This window comes from Calonectris borealis, chromosome 2 (genome assembly GCF_964195595.1).
Source record: "Calonectris borealis chromosome 2, bCalBor7.hap1.2, whole genome shotgun sequence".
In the NCBI taxonomy this organism is placed as follows: Eukaryota; Metazoa; Chordata; class Aves; order Procellariiformes; family Procellariidae; genus Calonectris; species Calonectris borealis.
Genome location: NC_134313.1, coordinates 163,556,618 through 163,579,558, shown reverse-complemented (window position 1 = coordinate 163,579,558; position 22,941 = coordinate 163,556,618). Strand labels below are relative to the sequence as shown.

General features: G+C 39.9%; 1 protein-coding gene across 34 annotated transcripts in view; it reads right to left on the bottom strand.

Annotated features, from left to right (window-relative positions):
- The window catches only part of KMT2C (lysine methyltransferase 2C), a 203,131-nt gene that overhangs the window by 131,107 nt on the left and 49,083 nt on the right, over positions 1 to 22,941 (bottom strand). For 24 of the 34 annotated variants that reach the window (XM_075144194.1, XM_075144189.1, XM_075144216.1 and 21 more), the window contains 3 exons: positions 20,398 to 20,486; positions 8,313 to 8,402; positions 7,387 to 7,525 (listed from right to left, as the gene is read on the bottom strand). In XM_075144194.1, the coding sequence (XP_075000295.1) occupies positions 7,387 to 7,525; positions 8,313 to 8,402; positions 20,398 to 20,486 (318 nt within the window). The remainder of the gene's footprint in view (positions 1 to 7,386; positions 7,526 to 8,312; positions 8,403 to 20,397; positions 20,487 to 22,941) is intronic. The other 10 variants (XM_075144199.1, XM_075144193.1, XM_075144196.1 and 7 more) reach the window with 1 other exon arrangement.

Genomic DNA, 22,941 nt, shown 5'->3' with positions numbered 1-22,941 from the left:
TTCACATACCCTAAGTGCAGGAGGGGTTACCAGAATGCCAGTGCTGAATAAAGTGAATTTAGAAGTCTACTCCAAGTCCATCTAGAAATCATTCTTCAATGTCCAACTGAACTGACTCGTACTCTCAAACAAAACTCCCATACAGAATGCAACTGTGAGCATACCTGAAGGGTGATACTTCACACAATTTTGAGAAGCGATTTAACCTGTGAGTGATAAAACCCAAATAAAAAGGACGGTGGCCTGTATCTTCAGTGTGCTTTTGTGCCCAGAAAATATTGCCTGTCAAGTCAAATTCCCTCTCTTGGCAAATCAAAATAGATCACACCAAAACCTCATAAACCTTGCAGAGCCGGCAGCACCTTTTAGGAGGGAACTTGATATGAACACTAAGGAGGGTCTTACTATCTGAAAATTGCTGAAAATTAACACATTCCAAGTCAGCTTTAAAAAGTTGTTTTTCAAGAAAATTCCACCAAAATTGTTCAGTCACATTAGTGAATGGAAAAACATGCTGTTCTGCATAATTCAAACTTTGTATTTTTTCTTTGGAAATACGTTTACAGAAGAGATGAAATACAACAGAGTGGGGCTCTTCAGTCAAAACTGTGCTGGGTCAAATTAAAGGTTCATCCAGCCCCGTGTGGTCAGTGTTAGAAATAGGATAAGCAGATGAATAGGGGATATTAAAGAGCAGGGCAAACATATGATACTACCCATGCCTCCCAGTATTTTCAGTTCAGGGCCTCCCTGAATTAGCTGTGATTCCTATATATTCAGTAATTCAGTTTCTCTTTCATGAACTTGCCCAGTCTGCTCTTGAACTCACCATAAATTTTCAGCAATCCACAACATCCTTTGGCAAGGATTTCCATGTCACTCTAGACAACTATTCTCTGTGCAAAGAATCACCTCCTTTTCTTTTGCATCTAACCCTTAAAAGCTTCTTTGGACGACCCTCAGTTTCCTGCATTAAAAGAAACTGCACAGTCAATATATAGCCACCCTCCCCATGCCACCTATGATTTTCTAAGCATCTTATCTTCCTCCTTCAATCTCTTTTACAGAATGACAGGTCCTAGCTTACTTAACTGTTCCCCATAGGAAAGCTACTTCGTGTCTTTGATGAACCTTTCTGCTGCTCTATGAAACTTTTTATGTTTTACTATATCCATTTTTGAAGTTAGATACATTTTTTGTAACCCTATGAAAATTAGTCCAAACTCGTTTCTCCAAATGTTTCTAACCTCACCAAATAGATCACATGTGCTCAAGCAAAGCTTTAGCACATCAAAGCTACAAGGTCAAAAATTCTCTCTTCACTAAGCATGCTCCATTCTCTCTCAGCCCTATGTGCAAGCAAACTCCATACGCACCATCCTTACCCTGTGAACAAACATCCTTCCGACAAAGGTTGGAGACACTCACAGGGATCACCTCTGCAACTACAGCTTAGGGATGCTGTGAGTCCAGATTTTGCCATTTAAATTACCTGTACTTTCAATCAGCTGTGAAATGGAAGTAAGGGAAGGAACGACGGGTGAACGGGCAGGACACGACAGAGGGCTTGCTGTGCGAGGGAAATGGAAGGTGATGGGGAAACAGGACCATTGACTGTGGGGCGTAATACAGACCACACAGAAAGCCAAAGGAAGCCGGAAGAGAACACAGCCTCAGCTGACAAGGAAAATGAACAAGAAAATGGAGAAAGGGGTGAGAAGAAATACCATGTCACAAACACCTGTCTGGGAGACACTGGAGATGGAGGGAAGGAAAATGGAGATCAGGCAAAGAGCCAAAAAAGAAGAAACCACAACTGAGTGGACACTGAAACAACGATTAGAACTGATGAGCAGAGACTGGGATTAGTCTATTTAGAAAAGTAAAGAGAATGGGAATATGACGAGTCGTCAACAACACCAAAAAAGACAAGACTCTGACAGAGAAAGCTGAAGGCAAAAAAAACCCAGAAAAGGTGACATTTGGAAGAAATGAGAGAAGTTGCCATATTCACTCAACACTGGAACAGAACTAAAGATCCCAGACTCCTAACATCGCTTGCAGTTAACATGTATCTGTGCAACCCTCTGACAAAGGAGGCATCCCATCCACTTCTGAGCTTGGTCTAGCTGGGACACTGTGTAACAAGTGCTGCTATCAGCCCTTCAGCATGGGCTGACAGACTGCCAGCCATGAAATCCTGCTCACGGGATGCTTCTGTCTGTCCGACTGCCGACTCTCAGAGGAAAGAAAATCTGTCCAGTCATCAGACCTGACTAGGCTTAGTGCCCACCAGTGGCAGGACAGCTGCGTGTAAGCAGCAGGACAGACCCAGGTGGAGACAAGCAGCCTTAGTAGGAGAGAGACAGAAAAACTGCCTAAAAACATCCGAGAGAGGCTGAATGTGGGACTCCAGAAACCCAGAGCACCTGCTCACACAGGGCAGGAGACATTTCCAAGCATGGTTTCTGTGGTCGGACCATCTTACGCAACAGATTAATTCAAGGAGCAAAGGTCCATGCAACTTAAAGGCGCGGTCATGCATGTCATTGATCATGGGTGTCAAATCCCACAAGGCGCGAGTTCTACATGAGAGCATTAAACACATTACGGTCACAATGTCAATTGTCCAGCCTAAGAAAAAGGCAGAATTAAGGCTGCTTGTGAAACCTTTCTTTGGCCCCATTTGTGCAATACGCCTTCTGTACTTGAAGAAAGATGCGGACCATCTGGAGAGAAGTCAAAACAGCGATAAGAATCAGAGCTCAAGAAAACATCATCTACAAAGAAGGTATGAACAAATTCAGGATTTTTGTTATGAAGTAAAGCATGCTGGGGAAATAAACGGAGAGCCTTTTGCACAAATCTATTCTTCATTATCCTCGGCAGATGGTACAAGTAGTAATAGGATAAACCCAGAATGAGGAGAGTGTGGGTTAGATGTGAGGAAAGTGTTTCCAACAGTAAAAACAAAGAAGAGACTGGAAAGGACTGTTTAGGGAAGATCTGGAGTTTTTATTACTGGAAGACTTAAGAGCAGTTTATGTAAAGTTCTGTCAGGAACGACAGCTGTAGATACCTGCCCTGGAAAAGGAGGTGAACTAGATGACTTCCAAAGGTCCCTTCCTGCCCTATGAACCTGATGTAGAGCTCCTTTAACAACACCATAAAATTCTTCTTGAGACCATTTCCCTAGTCAATGCATGAACAGACAGGATGGACAAGCAGTAAATATTCAACTTTTTTCTCATTCTTCAGTGTGTGGTCTTAGTCTTTACCTACTGACAATATTCAAATTGTGCCTCGCAAGCCAATCAGTAATTTCACTCTGGGCTAGACTGGTCATTGATACAATGATGAAACATTACTTCACTATTATTAAATAATTTATTTTTGTAACACGAAGGAATGCTATCTCCACTTTGCAGATTTAGAAGTCAATCACTGACTTCAGAGGAAGATATCGTGAACGCTTACATGGATCTAGATCTGAAAGTGTAAAAGCAAAACTTTTTACTTTTTTTTCAATGATTTCAAGTGCCCTGTTTTGTGCATAAGGTCCATTCTCTGCAGAAAGAATTCTTGTAGAAAAACGTTCATGTAAAACTACAAACTGCATTGTAATACCTGCGCATGAAAAGAAATAATCAGTTTCAAAATTAATCTTAATACTGGTATCTCCTAAAATACATGGTTGACTTTGCAAATTTAACAATTTTTTAAACATATTTTTAATATTAAATGTTTTTCTAACTCCCTCCTGCCTAAAGATCTAGCTTCTCCTTCCACCACTGCAGTGTTATTCTGCCCAGATTATCTAATCTCTCTGCCACTCCAACTTCTTTTTCCACTGACTGTTGCTCTGAGTGTTGCAAGTCTTGTAATGTGCTTTCTTTGAAGATTGAAAAAAAAAAAGATAAGGAATAAAGGTAAAGAAGTTCACTGCTACTTTTTCACCATTTTCTTTGTTCACACAATCAACAGATGTTCGCAAACCACTTCTTTTCGATGGAATAAAGTACCCCAGCCCTCCATCTCCAGACTCCAAATTCGATTTTAGCAGCAGCAACAAAATAAGAGGGAATAGCGCAATTGGTCTGGAATGAAAATTACGTCCTTTGTCCAATTACAAGTGAAGCAGGAAAGCAGAAAGGTGTGTTGCCAGGGTTTTTTTTGTAGTTTTAGCGACAGTCTCACAAGAGCAGATATTTAGCAGACCAAAGTACAAAAATCAAAAAAGCTGTGTGAAAATCTCAGCGTCTACTTACTTATTTTAAGAATGTTCTGTCTTCATGATTATGGCAAAAGGACTGAACATGTGCAATTAATGCAATTTAGTGTCTCCGAAAGTAGATGGAGAGTAAAATGAATCAAAAGGTGTTTTGTTCTTGTATGAAATTGTGTTTCTAGGCCGTACTCGTTAGCATTTAATGCTTGGAGTTGACAATGTGGGAAACAGAGGAGGAAGGTAGAAGTGGGCTCTGCTGTAAGTCGCAGCCGGTTTCTGGCTGCTTGCCTGCCTCATGGGCTGCACTTCCCCTGCTCCCTGCAGGCAGCACAAACCAAGGGAGCAGACTCCTTTCGAAGAAGCTGGATTCTACTCAGCCATAAGCCCTGGGCTGACAGAAGCTTCTCACAAGGCTTATAAAAAGAAAAAGGGAACAACCGAAGGAAAAGGCTCCAAAGCCCATGATGCTCATGATATATAAGAGCTGGCAGCATTACTTGTACCACTGCCAGGCTTGATAGTTTATCTTTGCTTGACATTATTGCCCCTCCCCACACATGGTCAATAATTCACTCATTCCTTCTGAGCATACACCCCTCCCCACCCCCACCCCTTTCAGCCTCCCTACCCCAGTATGCCTCAGATACTATTTATTTTAATGGTTTTTAGCACATTGCTTTCTAAGCGCTAATCCTAAATCTGTTGTTAAATTCCCCACCCCAACCCCATTTGAAGTTAATAGTTCTCTTGGACTCCCATATTCCACCTCAGAAAGGTTCCGACATTAACCATCTTCTCTCTCGCCTCTCTCTTGAATGTTCTTCATTTAGCCTCAATCTCAGGAGGGATCCAGAGAAAAACACCACACAAGCCAAGCTTTGGCTTATCTCTCAGTTACTGAAATCCCTATCCTAGTTCTGATATATCCTACTGTGTTCAAATTGCCATTTTTCAATAGCAAATTATTTAATTATTTTATTTAAAAGACTTCATTTTATGCCCCATGTCCTGTGCTTCTCTAACTCCTTTATCTTCATTACCAAAGACAGAAACCCAGAATTGTCTTATACTGACTCTGAAAAAAAGTGATGCAAAAGTAGCACCACCTACACCTGCATCTACTTCTGGTGGAGGCTTTGGTTCTTTTCTGTGCTCTAGGCAATTTCTGCACTGTCTGTTATAATATACTCCCATAATTCTCCTACGTCTCACATACCTAAATTTATTTCTAAATATATAAACATTTCCACTGGATTAAGTTACTTGTAATATAAAATAGAAACAGAAAAGCTTACCAAAAAAGAGATGAAGCTGATGAGTATGATTAATTTGGAAATCAGCTTCAAAACTATTTCCCCAAGTTACAGGTTTAAAGTGTCTACGGAATCACACCTTATCCTAAATCTTGATATATTTCCTCCCACCATTACACAACCAAACGTTATCATTGTGTATTACTTCACATGTTCTGTTTTCTCCTAAGAGAACGGAGTTAAGCTACCCAGAATCCAGTCCTCCTACCCCTGCACGGCTCGGTGGCAGTGTCAGCACACCACAGACAATGATACAGACGATTGATCAAGAAGTCACAGATCAGAAGAGGCTTTCTTCTGCCAGGTGTCAAGACACAGTGCCAAAAAAAACCTGACATGTATTTCCCCCCCCCCCCTTGTTACGGGCACATCAATGACTTCTGCAACTAACACCAACTCCGCATCTAAGTCTGCAAACAAAATTACCTGGGATCAGAGAAACCTATGACTCCCAATTAAGTGTTTCACATCTCCTTAATACATTTCTTTCCAAAATGTCAGAGACAGGGTCTGATCGTTGTTATTTTAATTAAAAATTAATAGTACTTAGCTTTTTAATGCTTTGATCAGCCAAAGCAATGGGCCCATAATAGCCTTTCAATCTTTACTAATTGAAGTCAACATTTTCAGTTGGAAGGAAGAGTAAGTTGAGGGCAAATAAGGTCTGGTTCAGAACCATGCAGAAGTTTTTTTAGAAGACTGTTGTCCAGCTTTTAAGAAACAAGTTCATGGCTAGGGAAAGTGCTGTAATCAACTATTCATGATAACAGCAACAAAGTAACCTTGAGAAGAACACAGAGCGGATGAAACAGCACTAAAACTTTTGCAAATGATCCAAAACAGGGTCAAATAAAGAACCAAAACAGCTGTTCAGTTCAAGCTGCTCTACATATTTACTGCAATTTAATATCAGCTTTGGAAAATTCCATTATGAACAGAAATTTTTGCGTATTTCATTCAGGTATACACACAAGATCTATTTAACAGAAATTCTCTGTAAGAAGGGAAGTATCTATTGGAACCTAAGTTGTTTGTGAGCATGTAAAACATGATAATTACATATGCAGCAAGCAGATGAAGTAATTTTTTGTGCACGGAAAGTATGCGCTGTGTCAGATTAGGAGGAAATAAAATGATGATGACGATTGTTTCCAAGTCTGGCAAAATATAATTACACCTGTAACTGTCTGGTAACTGGTAACAACAATCTCTGCAGCAGAAGAGACCCGCTACTGGGTTAAAAGCTGTTATCAGGACTTCAACAGAGAAGCTCTGCTAGAATTCTGTGATGCTGTTTCAACAGTGATCAGACAGCGTGTTTTGATTTCCTTCAAATAATGTAATTAATACTTTCACTGCTTTTTGGGTAATTTATATTGATAAAAAGTTAAAAAACCCCCAAACATTATTTTCTGTATTATAAATTCTGAAATAAGGAAGAATATAGCAGAAATGACAGGAGATTTGTTCCTGAAAATACAGACATACAAGCTGAAACTTCAGAAATAACTTCACATGGATTTGCTAATACACCATTTTCTCAATAGGAAAGCTTCAGTAATCACATTTTATCTCATATCACTTACATCTGTTTTCATTTAGACAGCTAATATGCTGTAATTCAAGGGTTTACCAGTGTAGTCTGAGGACAACACTCAAGGAACGTGCTTTTCACCTTGATCTCCCTATATGCCAATTAAGCCATCAGTCTCAAGCACAGGCTGCTCTTGCCAGCACTTCAAAGCACCAGCAGCACATCCCAAGCCTGCACCCCCAGCGCTCTGCACCCCATTACCAGTCCCCAACCCTGCCCCTGACTCAGCACCGGCCTCCTCGCTCACTAACCTGGTTTTAGCTTCCACACCCACGGAGGCAGTGGAGCTCGCAGACTCCTCGGATACTGAGCGCTGAAGGACTGGTGTTAGCTGCTTGGTGCTGTCCACTTCTGTTTGGGCATCCTCTTCTGCAGATTGCTCTTTGACTTCTGTTTGAAAAGTAAGAATAATATTTATTTATTTAGACTATAAAAACATCTGTAAGCTTTCCCTCGTGCTGCAAACATCCATTTTATTTATAAATAGATTAACCCATATAACTCTGTTCTCAGACACAAAAAAATTAAGAGAGTAGGAAAATATTAACCTTCACATCTAGCTAAAACATTAAATTGAATGCTTATAAAGTTATTTCCCTAACACAGCATACCACTGTGAACTAAAGATGTTCAATAAGTAATGAGGAACGGGGCAGGGGGAGCGTTGTTCAATGACAACCTTTTCACACGAGGTTGCAGTTTTAGACAATCTCATTCTCCCTGCATCTCCTCTTGTGCACCTGCTCTCTCATCCCTGAACAAACACCAGGGTGAGCACATTAATCTGGGGTATAATAAACCTTTTTTCCTCCCAGATTAGCTTTAATTTTGATCAGTTCCCTGCACTAGTTAATTCCTGATTACACTAAATCTATACTGCAACAGGGTTGAAGAGGTGAAGGAAGGAAGGGCACGGTTTATGGCAGCTTAAACTTCATTCCGAACTGTAGGAATATAAGCGATTTTTGCAGCATCCTTTTAATTTAGATTAGTTGCTAGACAGAAATACATACATCTACAGCTGACAATGTTGCTATTTGCCTACAAAGTTTGTTTCTGCTCAGAAACATGAAACACCAAGTTGCCGCTGCCTGTACAATTTAAATCCTGTTCCCTTTTGGTTCTCTCTTTCGCACGGAGTATGTCAGGGATTTGCCAGGGGAACATGGCAACGCACCTCTCCAAGTGCACCAGAATGCACAGGAACAAGGGTGTAGAGCAATAAAATTTGGTACTTCTGCACTCCTCCATACTTCGATTCTGAAACCTAAATAACATAAAAATCATAGGACTCTGGCAGATTTCTTTGGCATACCCAGCTTAAGGCACTACTGCCTCCTCCTGTCAGCGTCCACGGCTGCTACATCTGTGCCCACAGCAGAGCCAGCCACGGACCTGCGCCTGGGTCGCACGCCACCATCCAGCACGCCACCCAAAGCTTCCAGTGAAGATGGGTTTGAGCCGAGAGGCCAATACATACCGCTCTTTCAAAGAAGTCCAGTTAGAGTAAAGCAACAGATCATTTAGAGGACTCAAGTAGAAGATACATTCACTTTTTTAAAAAATTAATACATAACATGAAAAAATATAATCAAATATTGCCAAGGATAAATGATTCAAGTGGAGAAGTGGATAAGTAGAAGAATCTGCGACATGCGTGGGCATGCACATAAACCTGCTACAAGCTTTAATCTGATTTATAAGAACAATAAAAGACAGGAAAAATCTCAGAACATAAAACTGCACAGCTTGGTCTATAATATTGAAATTATATGCCCGCTAAAGCACATGGAGAAGGAGAAATCTTTCTTGTTTGATGTACAGAGATTGAAGTAAAATTATTCTTTAACCTAAAGTGAACTCATTTAGGAAGACAATGTGTAACATTTAAAACCCTCAATGAAGGCATCTAAAACATACTGAAGAGAAACACAAAATTAAGAAAAAAAGAATAAGAAATTCCTGTTCATGACTGACTGTGCCAGATATTTATTTGAGCTGGTGTGAACTGAAATTGCTTCACCTGTTTCAGTTAAGCTACTCAGTAACATACATCTGAAATGTTTTTGGATATCTGAAACATCCAAAAATGACTACCTGTCCGAAAGCCAAATGGCTCCTGTTAAACCCATTCCACCAACCTACCCTGAAAAAAAAATGCTGGACAATCATTTGACACTAAATAAATATCCTCTTGGGAATAGATCCCTTGTAATACTAAATGGCTCCGTACAGAAAACAAAATAAAATAAAGCAAAACCCCACACCCTTAGTTTTTGGCATGTCTGAACAAACAATCCCTGCAATCATTCCTGGACGAGGATTCCCAAAACAGGCAGCGTCCAGCAGAGCCATTCATAATGGTCTGCAGTGCGTTTCCAAACTACGTTCGATCTGAAGGATGATTTGGCGCAAGTAACCCCCAAATTTGTAAATACAACCTCAATGAAGAGCGCAAAACATAAACACCTGTAAGATAGGCAGACGCCAAATTGCTAAAAACAAAACCCACAGCACAGCCCAGGACAACCACACGAGAAGGGCTCAAGGAAGACCACCACAGATTGTGGCCTTGCTCTCATCCATCTCAGCGACTTTATTTAACCCAGTTAAACTTTGCAAAAGGAACTCTGCTTTATTGTGTACCTGCAGAAACTTTCAAGTAAGCAAAACCCATTTACTCTTTGCCAGCTTTCATCTCATTATACATTAATGGGCACCCATTACACTAGAAAGGCAAAGTTCACAGGCACTAACTCATTCTCAATAACTCTGGACTACGTGAGAAGACACAGATTGTTTCACTACACACTACAACTATATGAGCTTACACCCTTATGGTGCTTTTTCCCCTGCTGTTTTCTTCTCTAGAAAAGAAGGGACCCAAATTATACTAAACAAGACAAACAGCATCTCAACTGCTGTCCCTGCAATAAACCAAACTGTGTCTCAACATGCCGTTGGAAGACTGAAAACACGGTGCTCACCAAACAGAATGAAAATAGCGTTTATGTTAGTTGTGCGTGCCATACTTCAACTTCGTGAAAGTTTTCCAACAGAAGATTAAGGAAGAACAGAAGTAATGCATTTCCTGAGTCAAACTCCTAGGAGATGGGAGTCCAGCACTGGCATGGCAAAGGGACAGCAGATACCCTCATCGCTGCCTCAGAGATGTTCTTGGAAGCATCTGGCACCATATATTAACTGCTTTTGACTGTATTTAATGAATGTTCATCAGACTTGGTTATGGCATCCTACTTTGAAGCTTTTGGGAATGAAGGAACCATGAATGACTAATAAATGTGAGGCTCATTTGCAGATTCATATATAAGGCTTTATTTTGCATCCTATTTTCCTGACTGTTTCTGTCACAGTGAAGGTCTTGCCCATGTATAACGAGCTCGTGGGGGAACTGAGAATTAAAAAAACTAACTGCACAATTCTCAAACGTCTCTAAGTTCTTTTTTTATGTCACTATCCTTTACTAAAACATTAGGAAAATATTAGGAAACATAGAATTTAAAATTTTTTTATTACTTTAAGACAATTACATCAATAGTTCTTCCCCACCTGACTAGTGAGGACAGAAAGGCCTTCTTTTCTTATGAAGGTTAAAAAAAATCCCCAAAAGTACAAGGAGTAAAGTTCCTAGCCACATAAGCCACCAAAAGGGGCAAGACTTCCATGTGCCTTGCAGCCTGGGTAACATTCACGGAATCACAGCATGTTTGAGGCTGGAGAGCACCCCGGAGGTCACCGTGTCCAACCCCCCCACTCAAGCAGGGCCACCCAGGGCAGGTTGGCCGGGACTACGCCCAGACGGCTTTTGAGCATCTCCAAGGATGGAGATATGAAATAGTAGCAAAAAAAGCCTAACATAGGGGACAGATATGCAGGAAAGTCACTGGGATTGGTAAGATTTACAGCATGTGTATTAAATTTCTCTTTTAATTTACACTTTCATCACATTTCCCTAAATAAGATGTATACTCTGGGCTGAAAAGGCAATCCTTAGATTTTATACTAGTTAAAAAGTAATTTGAAATTTTTCAAATGAGGAAAAAAATCTCTACAAAAGTTCCATATTTTAAGCTTTCAAAAATTTCTTCTCTTAATAATTATTTTTATTCCTCCTTCTAGAGCAGAATGCAGTGAATACTCAAAGATAGTAACAAATAGCACATACCATTCTCCGTCGATTACGTGGATTACCCACCTTCCTAATAGTAGTTGGCCTCCTTACTTATATAGAGATATATAAAGTTCTTATATAGAGATTCATAAAGTTCAGAATAATAACTGTGTTGACAATTTCCTCTTTTCCTGCTCTATTTTCAGATGCCTTAGAAACCTCTCCCTATCTAAGAGACATGTATGGGACATGTAGCCTCCCAGGTGGAAGCCCTGGTTTTTGTAAGCCCACCTGTGGCAGTGGTTCCCTTGCAGACCACCACGTGCATGCTTGCGGGAAGGAGGAGACTGGCGATGGCTGGAATTTTATTACATGATCACAGATTTCTTTGGGGATGTGATGAAGCGAGAGTGATGAAGCAACACCGACTAAAGATCTAAAATGTTCTTTTGTTACAAACAATCCTTTTATGTTTTCTAGTAATCACAAAACGCTATTCTGCAAGCCACTTAGGTAAACCTACACCAAGATAAGGAGATAGATGTGTGGGGCTCTGCTATGGCAATCAGGCAAAGAAAAGATACCAGCATATTCAAAAGTTGTTTTTTTTTTTTTAAAGTTAGAAACTACTTTCCAAGTCAAAACCTGAAAATACTGTAAGAGTCCTGCCACAAAAAAAATCTCCTTTAAAATTTTATAATATTCAGTATATAGTGACGTTGGGAAAAAAAGTCAAAGCAGCTGTCATAAACATAAAATAAATATCCCACTGCTGTTTAGATGCAACAAGTTGACTGTTTAACCAGTTTGCTGGTTGGGACTCCACTGTCAGACCTACTGCTAATTTGGCAGACAATGAAGCAAATGTCATGAGCTTCCAAAACTTTCAGTAAGAACAGAAAATATTGCAGGCTGGAAAATACCTGCAGGGACATACCTGGGGTCCAATAATACCAAACAATACCAAACACTGCAGGGACATTCCAGGGGCCTCAACTGTTGCTTACTGTGATGTTCAGCAGGAGGGAGTAACAAGCTTTTAACTAGCAGATGCAATTGTTATTTTTGCACAAGGATGGGGTAGTGCTGCATCAGAAAATGGCTAATGGGACAAGGTGTTTCACACAGCCTCGTAGGGGCCTACAGAAGTACAAGTAACACCAAAATGCTCTAGTTCTAGTAGTTTAGACAGATAAAGAAACCAGGTCAGTGTAGCAACAATATGAAAAGAAATCTTAACAAGGGAATGTAAATTATGAATTGAAAATGCCTATCTAGTACTGTAATTATCAAGTTTCACTCACTGTCCTAATTTAGGAACAAAACAAGTTTCCACTAGTCAGAGTTCATAATTCTGTTACTGTTCCAGACACAATTTCAAAGAAACATCACCGCTCCTGCTAGTGTCTGAGGAATTCAGACTGGCACGCACAGCGATCATTTATGTGCAGAAATCTTTCACATACAATAACTTCGTACGTATACGTTTTAGTAGCTGAACAGGGGGGTACAAGCGGACACGCTGCGGCTAACCGGTCGCGAGATCACCTGCAACCCTTCCGGAGAGCACCAAGACAACCCAAGGTATATCGAAAGACACACAAAGGGTGGTGGTTGCTAACAGCTATGGCCATTACTTGGGCTGCACTGAGTTTGTAGCCATCTATTCTGCCTGTTAAAAACACAACCATGGCAGAGAAAAGGGAAAAAAACATACTGAAGTTTGAGTGTGACAGTAATAACCACACGCAAGAACCATTTCTCCACGGACAGAGGCATACCTTCTTCATTTTAAGTCAACATTGTAAAATTTTATTCACAACAATAAACAACAAAACGTACAACCGCACCAGAAGTGTTTTGTTGGGTTTTTTTTTGCAAGTGCTGCACATGTTTTATTTTCTTTTAAAACCACCACTTATCTATTTTTTCCTATCTGAAGGACATCGCAGTGATTTACTTACTGCGACAGTTGTTACATGGAGATGAGAAGAAAGCTTGCAGTTATTCTTTTTTATACATTTCAGTGAGTATTTTGATACTTTTCATTTAAATAGAGCTCCCATTTGTTAAATACATTTTATACAGAAAATAACTTTGTGCAAATTTTGTACCGGTTATAAAATAAAAGTAAGGTTTTCAATGTAGGCCCATTTAAGCTATAATTTCAGTTATTCTAAGCACAAGACACCGTATTATGGAAAACCAGCTCCCAGTGATCCGCGACCGAGGAACTTCCTAAGCTAGGAGTGGTACTCAACAGCACTCATCTGATTATTTTTCCTTGAATTTGTTCAGGTCTTTTTGAAACTCATATAAAATTTTTCATGCCCAAAGCGTCTGGTAGCAATGAATTCTATAATTTAAGTAGATGCTGAGTGCAAATGCACCTACCTTTGTGCTCTAACCATGACCTGATGTCCCCTAATTTTTGTGTTGCAAAACAAAATGAATCATCATTCCCTGTTCATTCTCTCCATACCACTCATCATTTTGTGGGACCCTATTAAATTCCTCCTCAGTCATATCATTTCAGGCTGAAGTCTTTTACCTTAACTGATCCCTTGCACAGAAGCTATCATTTACTTCTTGCCATACTTGTTGGCCTTTCCTGTACTTTCCCAATTACTGTTTGTGCTTTTGGAGAAGGGGAAGCAGAACTGCACATGGCATTTAACATGCAGTCATGCCACGGGTTTATAAAGCAACAGTAAAAAAAAAAAACCACATTGATGCTTTTTTCCCCTTATCCCTTTGCCAGTAATTCTTAGAAATTGATTTCCTTCTTTGACTTACAAAAGCTACTGCAATTCTCAGAAGAACTACAATACCACTTGCTCAGGTAGCAACAGCTTTTTGAGAGCGATTTTTGTTTATACAAAATTATGATGGTGATCTTCCCCTGCATGTTCTTTTAACATGCACTACTACTGAATTTAAGAGTCATTCAGTTTTCCGTGGTCAGTGCCTTGCAGACGGGTACCTCTTTCACTACCCTAAATAAGTTTATTTGACCCGCTACTTTCTTCCCTTTTGTACCTGACCTAGAAAAGGGTTACCAGGGCAGATGCTTATGGGACTCCAAAGCCAACCTGGTTTATAGTGTGATTTTAATTAGGTGGGACTGGGGTCTCAACTTCTCTAATATTTCTTCTACCAAACTGGAGAGTTGGCCTGAACACAGCATTACCAAAAAATGAGAGAGATCCATAGAACTAAAACGTACACAAAACAGCACTGTTTCCAGTGAGGAAGCGAGTGTACAGCACACAAGATACATGCTACTATTTCAATATACTTGACTGGTAACGTCAACACAAATTCCCTCATCGTGTCGCTATCGACGCAGCAGCAGCAGCAGCTGTGTTAAGCTTCAGGGCAATGGGAAGGCAGAATATTCTGGGTCCTTGAAAACTTCTTCCAAAACCTGTTGGTTATGTTTAACAAAGCATACTTTGATACCAAGACTGCAAAAGTAGTACTGAATAAATAAGCAAAAAAAGATGCTGCATTTCACAAATAACCTCCACAATGAAAAACTCAGTAAGGTTAGAGTTTATTTGGAAATAACAGATTCCACCTACTACAAAATATTCCACCTACTCTCAAAACACCTGAGACAGAGATATCAGTCAGAAGGAAAAAAAATCAGATTTCTCTAAATGGCCCATTTTAAGCGTGCATGATGATAAATATTATTATCAAGAAAGCCTGTAATGATTTAAAAGCAAATATCAAATAACATCTTGTTGTGTCTGGTTTCCTTATTACAAACAAATTACCAGGATACAAAGAAAAACAGTAAGATGCTTGTAATAGTAACAAGATGCTTCAGTTAGCAGAAGAATTTGGAAATTGTCCATTTCCAGTGGCCGGATAGGTAGGAGTCAGCTGGGTAAGAAAGAAGGAACTACTCCTTTTATAATGAGTACAGGGAATATTAACTGCCTTAAAACATATTTAAGCATATTTTTAAGCACATATTTGCCCCAAATATTTATGGACAAATTTAATCTACAGGCAACGTCCTCAGTGGTGTCAATTCTTCCTTTCATTAATTTTAGAAGTGATAAGCGACACAGTGATGAGGTCAAAGTATCTGTCTGAAAAGCACAAAGTGGATTTTAAAAGGTCTTTGGTGTTAACAAGTTGACAAAAGCTTTTGCCATTGATTCACCCAAACCAGGACTTGCTCTCAGGTGTGTTTTACTTTGTCTTAGTGAGAGGCTCTGCTCAGCATGGTTCATACCGCTGCAAGGGTGACTGTATTTCCTCTAATAAGTAGGATATTGCAAGAATTTTTTTCTCTAGAAAAGTGCTTTTCAGGCTGCTTCAAAGCTGATGAGATTCTGAATTAGTCCAAAATTCTCTGGCAGCTTTTACACGGATAACTTTCCTCCACTGAGAAGTGTTTGTTTCCAATCCTTCAGTGCTTTGCCCAGAGACAAAAGAGGCTGAGGAACACTTATCTTCAGGGAGTTAAGGTGAACTCCAACAAGAAATCAACTGGCCACGCAATGTCACTGGGTGTGATAATAACGTTACTAACGATAACGCAGGCAAGAAGCTATCAGTTAATAAAATCATCCCGATTCTTTTATGTGTTATCAATTCTGAAATCTCTAGACACCATGGGGAGGTAAGGGTATGCTATTAAGTACTAATTTATTTTAAGAATTGGTTGACATGGTACAGATAGTAAACAGAATACCTGATGGATTTACTATGAGTTTCCCAGAGACTCAGCAGTCAAAATAAACTTTTTTCATTGCACTTCTCCCAGATCAGAGTCTGAAACGCAACGTTTTTATGTGACACAAAGACAGGAAGAATTACAGACTCTAGGATGAGTTGGGTATTTTGTAAGTGTTCTCAAAAAAAAAAGAGGGAATAATCAAAGAATTAACACACAGAATTCAGTTTCAGTCAACTTAAATGCAGAACCAGGAAAATATCAAGTACAGAAACTTGCTGAAACTAATAGAAGACAGGGAAAAGAAACAGAAGCCAAGTCTTCATTAATAGCAAAGGGCCACCAAACCGACAGAAAGCTTACCAGGAGGTATTTGTTGTGTTTTTTTTTTCTTTAGATTAGCAGCATTATATTTGCATATATGCGTGCGCACACCAGCACATGCTTTCCAGACTTTTGTGTTTTGGTTTGGGGTTTTTTTGGTTACAGAGATTCACTCATCAGAAGAAAATTCCTCTTATGGAGAGGAGCAACACAAGGGGACCTACAGGAAAACACAGTATTCTACAACAAACTGTATTTTACTGATAGCTAGAAAGGTGGAAGGTGTTGATGGCTGGACAGTCTTGACAGGACCAGAGGCCATGGGCACAAACTGAAACACAGGAGGTTCCCTCTGAACATCAGAGAACACTTTTTTACTGTGAGGGTGCCTAAGCACAGGTTGCCTAAAGAGGTTGTGGAGTCTCCATCCGTGGAGATGTTCAAAAGCTGTCTGGACATGGTCCCGGGCAACCAGCTCTAGGTGGCCCTGCTTGAGCAGGTGGGCTGGACCAGATGGCCTTCAAAGGTCCCTGCCAACCTGAACCATTCTGTGATGCCGTGGGTGCTAAAACGACAGGAGGGATGGGTAACCTCGACATTGGTTGGATAGAAAAATACCAGTGTAAAGTCACTGGTGGGAACCACAGTGAAGAAAAATTGAGTAACAGATAACTGGAAAGACTAATATGAAGCTGAGAAGCAAAGTAGTCAGTAAGGGAGAAACCAAGAAATCAGCAAGAGAGACTGGTGGGTGAAGGAAAGGAGTCTATCCTGAGATTAAAAAGAAGCTGAAAGTCTTCAGTAGAAGCAGTTGCCAGCACCATTTTTTAGGAAAAAGTTGACTTAGCTCCAAACAGATCTTTTTTCTAAATTCCAAAATTTCCTTCCTCCAATTCCAAATCCTCCTCTCTTTCCGTCCTTAAGAATTCTACATTCATTTATACCAAAGTGAACATAGCACTTGGCAGAAAACGGGCAGAGCTCAGAAATCACTGTAGTTGCTGGGGTTAATAACCCATACTGAAATGATCAGAGCAGCACGCAGCTTACCCTGCTTTGCTTCCAATTCCGCCTCTTTTTACGTATGAGATTACAGAATTTTGTTAGGAGTAGTAACTTGTTTCCCGAACTGCAATTAAAATGGCTGTACCTTAGCATTACAAAAGAGCCACTTCAGAAGAATTTTGGGGTTTTTTTGGACAACATTTGTGGAAATAATGTACAATGTTTAGTACTTACACACACACCCCCCTTGCTTTTTTCCCCATAAAAGATTTGACAGCTAGAACACACCTCTTTATTCTAGGTGGGATTATATGGAGCATCTCCTTTTTCCCCTCCCTGTGAGGAAAGTTCTCATTCTTCCTGCATTGCTCCCTTCCCTAAAAGTAGAGCTCGTCATACTAAATACAACACTAATTACATGGACCTCTCTAATTTTATAAAAATTAATTAATTTGCAAAAGGGCACCAGTAATGCTAGACTCCATAAATAAAACAAAATAGAAACAACCTCCCAAACGCAAACAAACAAGAAATAAAAACCTCACACAGTAAAAGAATTCCTGATTATTCTCAACACATGAACCAAATAATGGAAAAGAAGCTAGAAATATGGAAACTCAAAATACGTCGGAAGTCACATGTCAAGATGTTCAGATGATCTCATTTCGAGTTTTGTAGTATTACTATATGGTGTTTTGGTTTTCCAACTACTACAGCAAATTGTTGGCAAGTCCACTATTTGCAAGAAAACAAAATAAGCCTTTTTAGTGGAAGTAAAAATTCATAAACTGGAATACAAATATACTTCAATTTGATTAACAGTTTTACATGGATTACTGGGATTACTCCTTCTCCCACACTTTATTGTCAACACAGATAAGTGCTTAGAAGAAGTTTTAGAGGCAGCAGCCTTTTCAATTAATATGATTAAACCTCTATCAAGTCACATGGTGTTCAACTTCTAAAATAACTTAATTGCAATTCTGTCTGTACCAAACTGCTCAAGACGATAATGCTCTTTCAGGTCTATTCTGGTTCCCCGTCAAAATGGGATTTCAGATCCATGTATTTTTACTAGGTTTCTTTTCACTTAAGAGTACAGTTTGCAAAACCGTCTTGGGCTCAGCACTGAAGTGATGGTGCCTCACTCCCAGCAGCAGCCCCAGTGGAGTCTTTGTCTATCAGGATTTCTAGCACAGCATTTCACTGCTGCCTGCACCTTTAGAAATGAGCATCAGCCCTCTGTGACAGCCAGGATGATTCTGATGAAGGATAATGGAGAGACTTATCTATATGCACTCTTGGAGCCTTAAAAATAATTATCTGTGTCCCTCTCTCCTCCGAAGCAAAAACTGCTCTCAGATCTCTATTGAGGAACTTTGTTACTAACGACATGTAAAGCCAAAAAAATACAGCTATCACTGAATTCCCTACACAGTAGTGTACCAGCAGGTAAGCTTGAATTTCTTTTTGGTTTGGGTTTTTTTTTAAAACATATTTAAAATTTACAAAACTTACCACTTACCATCACACTTTCTGTCCCCTTTGCTGATTTTCATAAGACTGCTTCTAGCACGTGGGATAGGAAGAGTAATAAATGGAATATAGGACACGATGAGAACTAGCCTTCCTTTCCCCTACTCTGTTCTTCTACAGACAACTCAGCAGACAACTGCTACAACTTTTTCACTTTCAACTTTAATAACTGCTAATTACCTACTTGTAGAAGCTGGAAAAGACGATCCAAGTTCACTACTACCAGTAGCTTATTACCAGGGGCAGAAAAACAACGGACAGAATAAAACGATGAAACATCCTGGTATTAAGCTTTAATCTAGACTCCCTCCATAAACCATTAACAACACTTAAATTCAACACAAGTTGTGACTAAACACTCATGACACTCCCCAAAGCCTAGAGCCTTGAGTACAAAGCTTCGCCACCACTCACCAGCTAGCAAGTAAGAACCAAGAGACCAGACAAAGCTCTATCCACTTGAGAATTTCAGCCTCATCCTTTAGAGCTTTCACCATTGCAAACATGCTCCTGTATGGTCTATATCAGATGTTGCTGCAAAATGGCTTTTTTGAGGTCCTCTACTTGTTCTCCATCTGAATCTACACTAAGCACAGATTCTTGTCTTCATTTTCAAGGACTTCACAACTCTACCTCTTTACTTAGCAACTATGAGGGTAATTCAAAAACTCCCTTAACTCAGCTGGCATTTCCATGCCATTGCCACTCTGACCGGTAGCTTCTGCTGTTATCATCTCTGCATTTCCTTCCACTTTGCCCATTACACATATAGAGCCACCTAATTAAATTTATAAACCCTTATGTCTCAATGCATTTTTAAGGCTTATTTCTGTCGAACCGACAAACTTTGGCCAATTGGCCATAGCTTCATCCTTCCTGGCAGATTTCATCCTTCTACACATATTCAGTCCCTGGTTAAAAACAGGCAAATGGCTACAGACATGCGCCTGGCAAAGAGATGACAGTTTTTCACCATGGCCTTTATCTTGTGTGTTAGCTCATCTGCTTGTCTCTTTAGACTCTTAACCTGCCAGAACAGAAATCACAAACTGTTACAACAGTACTCCATCCAGTACAATGAGATCCCTCTGGTAACGGAAGCATTTGGGTACTATCATAACAAATATTTACAAAAGCAAGAACGGAGATTTATCTTTTTTCCTAAGCAGCAGTAGGAAGCATTAACACTTGGTTATCCCAGTCACCCCTTTGGTATATAATCTGCTGTAGTTAGCTGAAGATACAGGTCCATAAGTAATACTGTATTTTGGCAGGTATTCTAAAAATCGCAGCTACTGCTTCAGAGCTTTTATTTTTGTTAGATACAGACTTGCAAAATCAGAAAACTACACTACGAAGGCATTCCCATTAGACTATTTAAAAGCAATAGGTTAAAATAGCTTTAATTAATATAGGTTTAATTAGTATTTTTTTCTTTTATATCTGCCCAAATGCACATCTCGTACTACAAAATTAAAGAAATATTTCTCGTCTACCAAAGTCCTCCATAATTAAATGCATTTCCGAGAGAGAAGCAATAACCAGACAGCATCAACGCTATACTCTCATTACCTGTTTCCACAGTGTTTTCTGTTTCTGCTGCCTCCAAACCATCCATACTGTCTTCATCCTCCACTGCAGTTTTTCCTCTACTCCGAGGCCTGCAAACATAAGAAGGTAAAACTCCTTTAAAACTGAAAGCACTTTTAAAATTTTTAAGTTTTAAATATATCCAGGATTTAAATAATTTCATTTTGAGGGATAAATGTCAGCATTAAATTATGTAACATCTAAGCTAACCTGTGATTTGAGTCTTGTACAAATCAGAAGCTTCCTCCCCTTTTTTCCTGTCCTCAACAACATACACTTGAATCAGCAGTTGGCCCCTTACATTTTCCTGATTATTCTTACAAGAAAAATACTACAACAAACTTTTACTGATCAGAAGATACATTAAATCAGCAAGATTTTAAGATACGAGCATCCTGTTTGCTCCACATAGGAGGTAACTATAGACAGATATAAGAGAACACAATCAAAAATCTGGCCAGTAGTTATATACACTATAAACCAGATACCGATCCATCCAGAGCATCCTTGGGAGAAGTTTCTATAGAATAATAATGACACTAAAGCAATTAAATGGAAACACGTATTATTTTCAGTGAAACAAACATTTTGACACAGAAAATAAAATGTTATGAGAGCTGACTAGATGTCATCACATTAAAAAAGTAATCACATGAGGACGGCACATCAAAACTAAAATACCCAGCAGGTCTGATGGAAAGCAGTCACAAATTCCAACCTTTTTTCCCTGCCTGGCTCTTCAGCAACTAACGTGGTGGGCTGTTGAGAAGCCCAAGCATCCAGATTCCCAGCTGTTCAGCAGCCCATTTGAAAGGGAGCCAAGAGCTTGGCACCTTGCCTCCCAAATTTTCAGGCTACTTGGCAACCTGCCTGGCGTGCTGACGGAAAGCCTGGGAGACCCTGGGAGCTTCTGAATCCAAGTACACAAATTCTGAGCGGTTTGGGGCATCTCGGCAGTTCCAACATCCCAGAGATCCCAGGCAACCATTCACCCAACCAACATGCCTTGAATCGGGATGCCACACAGGCCAGCACACGGGCACCCCGCTTGCCCCCCTGAACAGAAAACCACTCTGGTTCCTCTTTCACAGAGGACTCTGAAAGGTTTAGGTTTAGTTCTGTGATGGGGGGAAAAGGTTGGGTTTTTTTGAAGTGATTAAATCATCCCAAACCAGCATTTCCCTTTTTTGTACAGTGTCTTACAATACTTAAATCTATCCAAACTATTTCTGCAGAACTAGATCCACTAAATTGTCTCGGAAATAAACTGTGGTGCAATGCCTTTGGCTCTCATGCATCAAAGAGGATAATGGGCACAGAACTGCAACCATCTTTTGAGTCTACCTGTGTTGCTCTCCTGCTAGAAGAGGAGTGACCGTCTTGGACTACCTAACAAGAAGATCCCTTCAAATTGTGTTGAGAACAGCTCAAGAATTAAAATGAGGCTCAAACCAAAGCCTGAAACAAACCACTCAATTTACAAAGGAGTCGGCAGGGGAGAGGAAAGCGAGAAGAGATGAAAGACAGAGGACTTTTCTGGGCATCCCTATGAAATTTGTTCAGGACAATGCTGAAAAACATGGGCACAGTGGCAACCCTAGGGATACAAGGTTATCTTTCCCCTTGCCTGCTTATCCATAAGCAGTGACAGCATACATATAACACTCAAAATAAGTAATAGCCTTCTTAGACAAGACAGAAGCCAGCAGCCCCTGCAGTTATTTGCCACGCCGTAAGCTTCCAGTGTAGTTTCTTAAAACCCACGTTTCACATATATTTAAACCAGAATAAACTGCACAGCAACCAGAAAAAACTGCCTTACATTCCTCCCTTCAGCCACCGTGTCAGCCCATCCACGCGTACAGCGATCGGTGAGCTGGCCGGAAGGTGGACACGTGTTTTGGAAGTGGAAAGGACACGAATGTTTCTCTCAGTAGCATCTGAGATCGTCACACGGATTTATTCCCATCCATAAAGAAGAGTAGGGAGTAGAGCCAATGGAACATCATACTCATTGGACAGAATAGGCTCTTCCAGCAAGATTGAGATACAGCAAGAAAAAGGTAACACTCTTCTAACACTTAGAAAAACAATGCATTTGGTAAGAAAACAAAAGCATTTAAGTAGTACATTTCTTGCAGTTCTTCATAACATCCCAGGACATCAGCCAGCACCAAATGAACGGATGGGAATGCAGGTAAGTGAAATCACTTCCCTTGGTGCAGCGCTCAATGCTCAAAAGCTTTACAGAGCACAACCAGCTAAGAACGGGGATTATTTCCAAATCCTACCCCAATTATTCTTCTACCAGCTATCCGTCTGCAATGCAAAGTTAGAAGTTTGTACTAAACCAGGATTACTTGGAAATCACCACAAACATAAATGATAATTCTGCTTTCTTCACAAGTACCCCATTTCAGTATTCTCCAACACAACCCTGCAGGTGAAGGTCACCAGACAGTAAATGATGACGATTGTTTATATTTATTTAATAATTTACATACGGTTTTAGATTTTCTATTAAAA